General features: G+C 51.5%; 1 protein-coding gene across 1 annotated transcript in view; it reads left to right on the forward strand.

The window, feature by feature from the left end:
* stk10 (serine/threonine kinase 10) overlaps positions 1-11,995 on the forward strand; it is a 43,138-nt gene that overhangs the window by 20,616 nt on the left and 10,527 nt on the right. The window contains exons 5-11 of the mRNA XM_079737693.1: positions 365-437; positions 1,696-1,890; positions 3,330-3,411; positions 6,330-6,464; positions 8,366-8,707; positions 8,909-9,445; positions 11,714-11,844. Coding sequence (XP_079593819.1) covers positions 365-437; positions 1,696-1,890; positions 3,330-3,411; positions 6,330-6,464; positions 8,366-8,707; positions 8,909-9,445; positions 11,714-11,844 — 1,495 coding nt within the window. The remainder of the gene's footprint in view (positions 1-364; positions 438-1,695; positions 1,891-3,329; positions 3,412-6,329; positions 6,465-8,365; positions 8,708-8,908; positions 9,446-11,713; positions 11,845-11,995) is intronic.

The raw sequence follows: 11,995 nt of genomic DNA on the forward strand, positions 1-11,995 counted from the left end.
AGGAAGAATCCATTAGCTTGTCGTCTCCCCGAGTTAGTTTATTTGTCAAAGTATTTAACCGACTTTATTGCAACTATAATGGACTCCCTTTTCAACCATTCCCCTCTGCGGTGGAGAGATGTGTTGTGATCATGACCCAAAACACCACTAAATACCATGAGATGGGGGCCATGTGGGCTCTCCTGCTATGATGTAACTGATCACTCCACTCCCACCATCAAACAAAGCAGCAAAAAAAGGCACAAAAACAGAAATGGAGGGAGGAAGAGAAGGCTGTAAACCATGTTATCAATCACCCTCTCGTCGTTCAAGGAGGGAATGCCCTGCTAACCCTGTCACGCTCCTTTTTCTTATTTTTCCTCAGCTGACTTTGGTGTGTCTGCAAAGAACACCAAAACCTTACAAAGGAGGGATTCCTTCATTGGCACACCGTACTGGTGAGTAGGGCCTCCCACTCTCCTGGGTCAAGACACCCCCCGCCATGCCTTCAAGATGATCCATCTAACGCTGTGCAACTCTGGATGAATGCAGTATGCTTCTCCTAAGTGTGTGACGATGCACTTTGAAGTTTACACACGCACACACACACACGCACACACACACACACACACACACACACACACACACACACACACACACACACACACACACACACACACACACACACACACACACACACACACACACACACACACACACACACACACACACACACACTCACTCACACCCCTCCCGCCTCAGAGCTACCCTTCTCAGAGATCAGTGCTGGACCTTTGTTCCTTGGTGCGTCCCTGGGCTCTGCAGCGTTTACAAGGCAGGTTACTGATTACCAGTCTCACCCAGCACTACCACGTAAATGTCCCGTTGCGCAACACTAGAGCAAGTATAGGAGCACGCCGGTCCCTGCCTGGACACACGTATCTCCCCAGGTTAACAAGGATCAGGAGCAATAAAGTGGCTTAGCGTGTCGAGTCAATACGTTTATAGGGCTGGGGCGACTGCCCTCGTGTTCCACCAGCCTCAGCACAACGTGCTGACGTGACCGGAGGGCCCGGTGTTTGCACATGGCTGGAGGTCGGACGGCTGGGCACCGCTGACAGCAGGTGTCTCCCTGCCTCCACAGCCCCCTGGCAGATAGCATCTACATCAGCATGGAGAGCTCTCTGCGGGACAGGGTCCATCCACACCTGTAGCGGTCGGAGCAGCGTTCTGCACGTGACGCACATGGCTTTGAAGTGCTCTGTATTGTCTGGAATGTGAAGAAATAGGAGCCCACAATGCTCGATGGAAGGCAGGGTGGCCGATTGTTGGACAGGCACGGACGTGTCCGTCAATAGAAGTCCTCGAAGTCGAACCCTGATGGCTTTTAACTCCCCACAATGTGTTGCTCATGTCTTAATTTTTTTATTTTAATCCGTGCATCTTATCGTTTATATCATTATCATTATATCATCCTTATTTACATTTAGATTTAGGACATTTAGCAGACGCGTCTGTCCAAAGTGACTTACAATAAGAGCATTTGTCAGAAGACGGAGAAACAATATATCACTGTCTGTACAGTGATCTAACCAAGTGCTAAGCACCATTCACCGTACACAACAACGAGAGCTAGGATAAGATGCTACACAACCAAGTACTTTCTTTTTTTCACAACCGATCTCTCACTGTGTGTGTGTGTGTGTGTGTCTCCAGGATGGCGCCGGAGGTGGTGATGTGCGAGACGATGAAGGACGCGCCATACGACTACAAGGCGGACATCTGGTCCCTGGGCATCACCCTGATCGAGCTGGCCCAGATCGAGCCCCCGCACCACGAGCTCAACCCAATGAGGGTCCTGCTGAAGATAGCCAAGGCCGAGCCCCCCAGCCTGTCCCATCCGCACAGATGGTGAGAGAGAGAGAGAGAGAGAGAGAGAGAGAGAGAGAGAGAGAGAGAGAGAGAGAGAGAGAGAGAGAGAGAGAGAGAGAGAGAGAGAGAGAGAGAGAGAGAGAGAGAGAGAGAGAGAGAGAGAGAGAGAGAGAGAGAGAGAGGCCCGCTAACATGAACCTCACAACATGGGCTCGCACGGTCCGTTCCCTTTACGTCTACATTTTTGGGATTTTGCTGATGCTTTTATCCGAAGCGACTTACAACCATTCATTCACACACCGACGGTGGAGTCAACCACGCAGGGCGACAACCAGGTCGTCAGGAGCAGTCAGGGTGAGGCATCTTGCTCAGGGACAGCTAAGAGGAGCCGGGGATCGAACTAGCAACCTTCCGGTTACAATTCAACCCTCCTGGGCTGTACCTCTTGGGCTATTGCCGTTGTCGGGACGGATATAGGGCAAGAACTACTGTGAAGCCTTTTTTCCGCCGTCTGCTGCAAATAATAACTTTGCCGACTTCAAAGGTCTCCTGAAGGACTTGGAGACGGAACCCGATTGGCTGTTCTCTCTGCACGTCATGGTGGCGCTTTAACAGCCCTACATGTTGTGTGTTGGATGATTTTTTGTTGTATTCTTCCTGGTGCTGGGTTACCCTGCTTGCCTGGTCACCATGGCACAAGATATCTTATTTCAAAATGTAATGTTAATCTCAACCTGGATAAATAAATGTTAAATTAAGTAAACAAATGAAGCCGCAAAATGTAAATGAATCTCTTAGTGTGAAGATTGGGAAAGAAAATCAACCAACACAACCAGATGTCCCTGAAGTCCACGCTGTTTTACCTTTGCTCTGTCAAGCTAATCTGATTCCAGGGCAGAACGGGAAAGTCAGCTCTCTGGTATCACAGCAGCCAAACAACCTATTGCCTACCAATCACCTTCTCCTTCAAAGCCCAAGCCATCTTCCCAGGCCGGGATCCTGTTAAACAGCTTTTTAGCCAAACCTATCCAAGAGACCAGGCTTCAACTCAAGGACACTGGCTCTCTTTCTCTCAGTGGAGCCATTACTGGTCTCCTAACACTGGGCGCAAGAGTCGGCACACCCCAGCTGAATTTATGACGGCCGGCTGGGGGATATAAGATAATGGGGGTGGGGGGGGGGAGAGGACCTGGACAGCACTGCTGAACGCACCATTTTTAAATCATTATTAAGAAATACCTCTGCGTCAAAGAATTCCCATAAGCCCCCCGGAGAGCCATGCATCATTCTCAACCGACACAGCATTCCTGGAACGTTTCGTGCTCCCCGGGCTTCGCCATGAAGTTATCTTACGAAAACAATCACCCCCAATCCCCAACCGCACCACCACCCCCAGCCCAAACCGCTCCGTCCTTAATTCCTGTCGTTGGTGGGATGAGGAATGATGACTCTCTTTTTGTTCTCCTTTTTGTTGCCAGGTCACCTGAGTTTAGAGACTTTGTGAAGGTCTCCCTGGATAAGAACCCGGAGAGCAGGCCCACGGCCACGCAGCTGCTAGAGGTACGTTCTGCCACTGCTCAGGGTACGTTCTCCCACTACTCGGGGTACGTTCTTCCACTGCTCAGGGTACGTTCTGCCACTGCTAGGGGTACGTTCTCCCACTGCTCAGGGTACGTTCTGCCACTGCTCGGGGTACGTTCTGCCACTGCTCGGGGTACGTTCTGCCACTGCTAGGGGTACGTTCTTCCACTGCTCGGGGTACGTTCTTCCACTGCTCGGGGTACGTTCTGCCACTGCTAGGGGTACGTTCTCCCACTGCTCAGGGTACGTTCTTCCACTGCTCGGGGTACGTTCTGCCACTGCTAGGGGTACGTTCTCCCACTACTCGGGGTATGTTTCCTTACTGCAACTTCTCGGCAAATGTGCTCGGAGGTCTGATGGAGGAAGGCCCTCAAGTCTGTACTAACACGCACAATTCTACAGATAATACTTACACATGTGCGCAAAGGGCAACCATTTATTGCCTGTTATTTTGAGATATTTCTTTATGCCATTCGTCAACTTGTGTCTTAGTTTACTTATTGTTTGTGAGAGATCCGGAAAGTTTAAATTGTGAAACTTTGGAACTTCCCCCTTTCTTCCTAAGCACGGCAAAGGAAATGACAGTAGTGGATGTAATGAAAGGGAGAACGCGCAAACAGGGTGTGGATAAGAGGGGGAAGAGAGGCAGAGCGGGAGAAAGGGAGGAGGCTGGAGGGAGGGAGGGAGAGAGAGAGACAGCATCTATTTAATTAAAGAGCCACAGCTTCCTGTCTGTGTCCCACAGCTGAGGGAATGCCATTTATTTACATTCCTGAAGCTCCTCGTCCAATAGCGTTGTCTGAACCACCCTCCGGCGTACAACCTCTGGCCAATCACACGGCAGTAGGGGGGCAGAGGCCCCTCCTCGACAGAGGCCTTGTGGGAGTTCTCCCTGGGCTCCAGTCCTTTCGGGCGCGGCCTGGTCTGGGGTTCCGTGCCGGTGGTTTCAGATGGCTGTCATGCATCGCGGCCCGGACAACCCTTGGCAGATAGCAAAGGGATCAGCTTGGAGATCTGACCCCCCCCTGGGTCAATCCAACCCTTTAATGGTTGGACAAGCCTTATGTATGTTAAACACTTGGCCTTGAACTGCTTTGGATGCTTTGTTATGTAAAAAAAAGCCCACGTTGTAAAATGGTTGGCAACCATTTTGCTGGCTTGCGGTAATGTATCACAAACATGGTCATCATGTATAATTGATGTATACTGGATGTCCACTGATGGTCTTCCATCAGCTAGGGATCTTCCAAGGGACTAAACCCTTTGTTGCCCTGTTGCCTATCAGGAGTTTTAGTTTCAGATCCCCCAAAATAGACAGTGATGCCACTTCTACTTATCTCCTTTAGCCCTCCTTTTAATGTTCTTCTTTAGTACTAATCCCCTAGCCCCTTTTGAACGTAGCGTATTATTCACTCCAAACCAGTTCATGGGAAGGCCCATTATTCATGTTTTATTATTTTTTTGTGACATTTAAAAGTTGGTTGAAGATTTGCCTGACAATTAGAGTGAAGCACATGTTCACCTTGAGTATAAGAGCTTACAGTTTACTTATGTGACTCTGTGATGCTGTGCTCTTGTGGGGCTAGTAGGCTTATTGGCCCCATGTTGAAGTTCCTTCACTGACTGCACAGCCAAGTTTCCACCCATCTTATTGTTTGTGTGGGAGAGCTGCCACTGAGTACAATATACCTGGCGTCTGCGGTGCACCCCTTCTTGTAGAGGCAGGAAGCGGTGGTACTCTGGGTGCCGGGCCTGTATCCTCCTGTGCGTCCCACCACTCTGGATTAGTGTTTGACAGGCATACATTATTCTCAGTAAATCATTAATGTATATGTATGTAGTAACACTGCGGTGGAGTGGGATCCCACCATGGTTCTAAACCTTCCTCCTGTCTGGATGTGTTGGAATACACTTCACACTACAGTAAAGCACATTCAATGATATCATCTCACATAATGATCACAGGACTATGTGTGAACGTTGACCTCCCTGCCATTCTAGAGGAAACACAAGATGGCAAACGCCTTCAGGCAATAATTATTCCTCCCAACTCATGAGGCATGGGACAGTATGTAAGGAATGCACAGTCCTTCATGTCTGCATGCTGACATCGCTAGCAGTGTATGTGTGCGCCAATGGGTACATGGCTGTGAGACAAGCATCCCAGCTACATGTTGCACGCCGACTGAGTGGAGGTCAGTGGTGTGGGAGGTGGCTGGTCTCCTCCTCCTCCTCCTCCTCCTCCTCCTCCTGGCTCTGAGTGTGCCTGCCTTCCACCCTACTCTGCGTTGGATTCGTCAGAGCACAGCGGAGCTGTTGTTTGTCACCGGAGAATTTAAGAGCTGACGGCGGCTAATGTGGTCCGGCTGGGTGCACGCCAGAACACAAACACAAAACTCGTTCTGTGTGTTAGTGTGTTTTTGTTTTTGCACGCACGCACACACATGCTCCAACGTGCGTGGCGTGTGTGTGTGTGCATGTGTTTGCACGCATGAGCATGCTCATGTCATGATCCACCTCCTGTTTGAGGACCTCCTGTTAGCCAGCTGTGCCAATGAAATGATACCATGGCCGGGCTGAATAATAGATGGCATATATATTACCCCCAGCCCACCCACCCACTGTTCTTATGCCCCTACAGCTGCGTCTCTCGCTTCCACTGAGTAACAAATGCATTTATTCATTCATTTACTTGTTTTACCATCAATCCATACCTTTGTCTGATGTCTGTATGTATTATTGATGCATTTATTTCCTCTAAGGCGTGCCAAGCCAGGAGCCATGTGCTTCTGGCTGATCCTCATTGGCCAAATCATTGCTGTTGGTATCACAGTAAGGTTGTCTCTTCCTCACTCTCTGTCTCTGTCTCTCTCTCTCCCTCTCTCTCTCTCCAACAGCACCCGTTTGTGCGCTCGGTGGTGTCCAACCGGCCGCTGCGGGAGCTGGTGGCGGAGGCAAAGGCGGAGGTCATGGAGGAAATCGAGGACAATAGAGAGGAAGGAGAGGACGAGGAGTCCGCAGAGCTGCCCCTGGTACCACTCTCATTCCTCCCCTTCTCTGATCCACTCCTTTAGTGTGGCTGTTATCGATAAGTCTGCAACAGGGCACGGCTGGTAAAATGTACAGCATGCAACAGGGGTCCAGGTTCAGAGAAATCTCCTGTTCTTTGCAGCGTGCCTCACGTACTGATGGTTGGAGAGATAGGGAATGGAGGAGAACAGAGTTAAGAAAATATAGACTGGATCTAGTTTGGGATCACAAATCGTGCATCTTGTTCCTATTTTTTATGTAAAGGTTTTATTTGTTTATTCCTTCATTCATTTCTTTTCAAACTTGGACTTCAGTGGCACAGAAGTTATTTCCGCAGCAGCACTTATGAAAGACATGCAGACGAGTTCGCAAGTTAGACCTGCACTTCCTGGAAGAGACGATTCACTCTAACCTCACTTTAACCTTTCGGAACAACGGCTCCTCTCTGTAGCCACTGTGGAGTGGGGTTGTTACTTAACATGAGACATAGCTCGCAGAAAGATATCTCTCACACGCACACGTGCACACGCACACACAGAGCACACACAATACGGAACAATCGACAACAATGTCCTCAAATAGAAGCAAAGCATTTCTAAAAACACAGCCTTCCTGTTCTGGGTTTTCCCCCCACCCAAAGTGAAAACATCCATTTTCTGCCTCATGGCATTCATCGTTGACCCCCGGATTAGAAAGTGACGGGGCCCATGGCGGTGTACACACTCGGGTCGCTGTCGGGCACAAACAAAGGAACCGCCAGCGGGACAGCGGCCTTCGACCGCCCCGCCAGATATAGGTGGTGCTGCCGCAGTGAGCCCTGAGTGTACTGGAACCCGACCCGCAACGCCCCTACCACAGTGAATAATGCAACGTCTAGCCATTGTTCGGCTGTCACCAGCGGACCCTTAAATAAAAGGGGTGTAAACACCGGCCGCCCTCTAACGTAGAGCAGGCCGGGGCGATACACACACACACACACACACACACACACACACACACACACACACAACACCAGCGGTGATGATGAGGGGTTGAGCGCAGAACAAATGACGAGGGCTTAAACCGGTCAATGTAATGTTAAATGAATTGCGATGATTTTGACTTATTGGACAACATGTAGCGTTTTTTTGGGGGGTGAAAACACCAAAGATCTATTACAGCTTGAAGGTTCTCAGGAAGATCACTCCTGCTGATCCTCACTGTGACACACACACACACACACACACACACACACACACACACACACACACACACACACACACACACACACACACACACACACACACACACACACACACACACTTTACTGTTTTGTAAACACCCATCTCGACACCCTGGGTTTCAGCCAGCCAGTTAGTGGTTAGCCATTAGACGCTAGCAGATGAACTTGCTGCCAGGCAGCCAGCACTTCACCCTATATAATATATAGAGAGAAGACATGATCTATTGTCGTCATAGTATGTCGACAGTAGATCATGATCTCTGTTGGGAGTGGATTCACTTTTAAAGACGCAGATGTTATGAGGAGATAGTAAACTAAATTGTAAACTAAAAGGCAGGATTTTAAAAGGGCGCAGCCCTCTTATTTGCTTGCAACACGTTGCTAAAGACGTCTGCTCAGCCCAGCGTGGTTCTGACAGGTGGAACAACCGGTACAGGAACAACCACATTCCTGGGAACCCAAACCTCTGAGTTACCGTAGTTCACAAAGAAAATAAATACATTAAACATATTTATGAACACATGATTCTTGGGGTTGGACCAATTGCACTAAAAGGCAGATGTGTAGTACTCTTGATAACCTTTGGTCCCAATGGTGAGTCGCCCCATGACACCAAGCCTGTTTCCTCAACTTCCTCTTCTCCGTTTTGGTTCCTCTTTCTTCTGGTTTCCCTCCGTCCAGGCGGGCGGAAAGGAGCCCTGCCAGACCAGTCAGATCAGCTCGGACGGGGACCAGTCTCCCACCAGCACCGGGCCCACCACGCCCGGCCCCACCACGCCCATCCCCTCCCCCAGGAAGGAGTACACGGCGCCCGCAGAGGCCGAGGCGGTGGCTCCTGCGGCCCCCGTGCCCCTCCCACGCCAGACCCTCCTGCGGGACGATCAGGGGGAGCCGGCCGACAAGCTGCCCGACGAGATGCGCTCGGAGTCGGGCAAGTCGGAGAGCAACGTCTCCACCAAGACGTCCAGCTCCGACTCCGGCATCGAGGACGGCAAGTGCACACCCACGTCGGACGAAGAGAAGGTGCCCCTCACTTCATGTCGTTGTTTTTTTCCTATTTCTTTAGGGGATGAATAAAGCTGTTAAGCCTCGGTCTCAGAGGACAACATGACCGATAGCAAATACCAAAATAAAAAAAATAATAAATAATTGTACGGACCGCCGTATTCACCTTGAGTTCACGGCTAGACCCAAACGTTCCCGATGTGCGTCCCGATATCCAAGGTTGCCGTGGAAACCCCGGAGACGGAGCAACCGCCCCCGCTGGCCCTGCCCGGGTCGGACGCCGTGGACGTACAGGGCCCCGAGTCACGGGTGGCGAGCGAGGAGGAGCAGCGGAGCGGCATTCTGGGTGACGGAGTCTCGGGGACAGCGGCCGTCATCGCCGTTGCCGTTGCCCCAGCCACGCCCACCCCGGCGACGCCCAGCCCGGCGACGCCCAGCCCGGCGACTCCCACCCCGGCGACGCCCAGCCCGGCGACGCCCGCCCCGGCGACGCCCACCCCGGCGACGCCCAGCCCGGCGACGCCCAGCCCGGCGACGCCCACCCTGGGCCCCCTGGCACCCCAGGAGACGGGCTCTCCGGCCCCGGCCGCCCTGCCCCAGGCGGCGCCCGCCAACAGCCCACGGGGGTCCGTGGAGGAGGGCTCGTCCCACCCCAACGGGCGGACCAGCAAGCGCTACTCTGACACCAGCAGCATGGCCTCGGACAGCACGGGCCCGGGCAAGGACACCATCTCGCTGCACCCGTCCGTCGACAAGGTGAGCCATCCCCGCAGCCCATCGCCCCGGGCCCTCCTCAGATGGGAGGGACGTGTTTACCCGCTAAGGGCTAGTCCTAATGCTCAGCATGACTAGCAACGAGCCGCTTCAAGCTCCCGCGGACAGTTTTGAGTTACGCTGTATTCAAAAGAAGCCGCGTTTCTGCAAGCTGTAGACACCCCCCCCGCGGTCAAATCACACAGCCCTGTACGGCCGCACAAGCGGCCGTACAGGGCTGTGCGATTTGGCCGCAGGGGGGTCTGCAGCGCGCCAGACAGAGGGGTTCCTTGTGAGACGGGGTCAGTCTCGCACATCACATCCAGCAGGGGCAGCAGGGGATGTGGAAACCCGTGTCGACGGCAGCCATAATGCGGCCCCTTGTCTCCGTGTCTCGCCGCGGACAGTTACCAAGGGCGGGATTGTTTAGTCCATGCTGTGAGTAAGGACTTCCTTCTTACTCACAGTACTTCCTCCTTACTCTTCCATGGGTGTCGCAAGCTATTAAGTTTGAGTACATTGGGAAATGTTTAACAGAAGGCCACTAGGGTGAGGGATCGGAGCCGGGTGGAAACGGTGCCAGGGTCGAAAGAAGGTTGAGCAAGAAGAGAGAGGGGTCTATTTTATCGTCAGACACCGAGTCTTTTCTCAGGCCAAATATGCCGCTTTTTTTCTTCACTGGTTTGGTCGACCGGGGCCAATGTGGCCCTTTGTGTGTGTGTGTGTGTGTGTGTGTGTGTGTGTGTGCGTGTGGGCCCCCATTCACTATTCACCGCCCGCACATGAAGTGGAAGCTTCTGTGCTGACCACTGCCACTGGACAGCCTCCTGACCTGTGGCCCTCTGACCGGGTGAACGCTCGCACGGCCCCTGTGTACTCCTGCATGCCGTCATTCACTCATTCATCCATTCATTGGGATTCTCTTTTTTCATTCATTTATTCACCATTTATGTTGTCTTATATCATTTGTCATTTATGAATGACGTTGTTGAATGAACGTATGATTATGTTCATTCGGTCATTTGTTTATTTATCCAGAAGTGAGTCAGTGTGTCGATCTGTATGGATTCACACATGCAGAACTCATTAACATCCATTCATTCATACAGTACACTAACCCAGCGTGTGTGTGTGTGTGTGTGTGTGTGTGTGTGTGTGTGTGTGTGTGTGTGTGTGTGTGTGTGTGTGTGTGTGTGTGTGTGTGTGTGTGTGTGTGTGTGTGGTCACCATAAGGTCACTATATATCTAGCTACCCTCGATACATTATGCCACTTCACACAGTATGTTTTTAAAAGCCAAACGGCTAGATAAAGACCCTTTGTTTTGTTTCCACTAATTCTTAAGCCCCTAGGGATGTACAGGAAAACTGTGAATATTTACTTAAACACACCCATACTCACTCACTCACTCACTCACTCACTCACTCACTCACTCACTCACTCACTCACTCACTCACTCACTCATGCATGCAGGGTTAGGCCGTTGTTTCCAGGCAGAAGCCACTTCCAGTGGCTGTTCTGCGTGACGAGGCCGTCCCCAGCTGCTGTGTATTTGCTCAGCTGGTTCAGAGCTCTCCAGCCCCTCCGCGCCCGTGTGCTGAGGGTGTTGGTGAGGGGCTGAGCCTTTAAGCTTGGGTTCCCCTTTCAGAAACCCTGTTCATTAGGCTGTCACCGTGCCGTTTACCGCTCAACCTGACAATTACTGTATTTGGATTAAGCGATGATACAGCGATTGAGAGTTTACTCAAAGACTAGCAGTCGGGTCACCATTGCTTTGGACACAGACGTTTTTGTGGGGTGTGGTTTCGCCTTCTGCGGGTCGTCACCGTCGTTTGAAGCTTTTGCCTACATTTCGACATTTGGCACATTGGGGGCGGGGCTTGAATGGCCGCCTCACGCTTAGTCTACAGCCAGAACTCATTCATATTCAACCCTTGATCACTTTTCCGTTCAATTGAATTATCAAATGGCACCATGCAAAATGCAAAGAATGAGGATGAATTGGCCGTTGATCAGAATAGCGGCGTGTCATTCGGCCACTGAATACCATGACGCAGCACCTAAAACACCTCCGTCAAGCACCACATTCTCCACATTCCTCGGCGAAGATGTGTATGATGTGCATGGCTGTGTGTGTGTGTGTGTGTGTGTGTGTTTGTGTGCACATTCTTTCAAAGTTTTCTTCAAACTCAAATCAGTCCCTGATCTCTTATCGCACACTGATGAAAATACCGTTCCATTTGTTTCCACCTCTCCCCCTTCCTCCCCCCAGGAATCCCGTTTCTCCAGTAAGACGCTGAAGCGCACCCGCCGGTTCATGGTGGACGGCGTGGAGGTGAGCGTCACCACCTCCAAGGTGATCCGAGACGACGAGAAGAAGGACGAGGAGAGTCGCTACTTCAGGTACCCTCCCCCTCTCAGTCCCTAACACCGACAGCAGGAGCCCTTGAACGTCCTACACAGACACATATATACACAGACACACAGACACACACATACACAGACACTGAGAGTGTGCTCTGGTCCTCATGGTCTCTCCTAATGTCGCGGTTCT

The sequence above is a fragment of the Pollachius pollachius genome, assembly GCF_949987615.1.
Source record: "Pollachius pollachius genome assembly, chromosome: 6".
Lineage (NCBI taxonomy): Eukaryota > Metazoa > Chordata > Actinopteri > Gadiformes > Gadidae > Pollachius > Pollachius pollachius.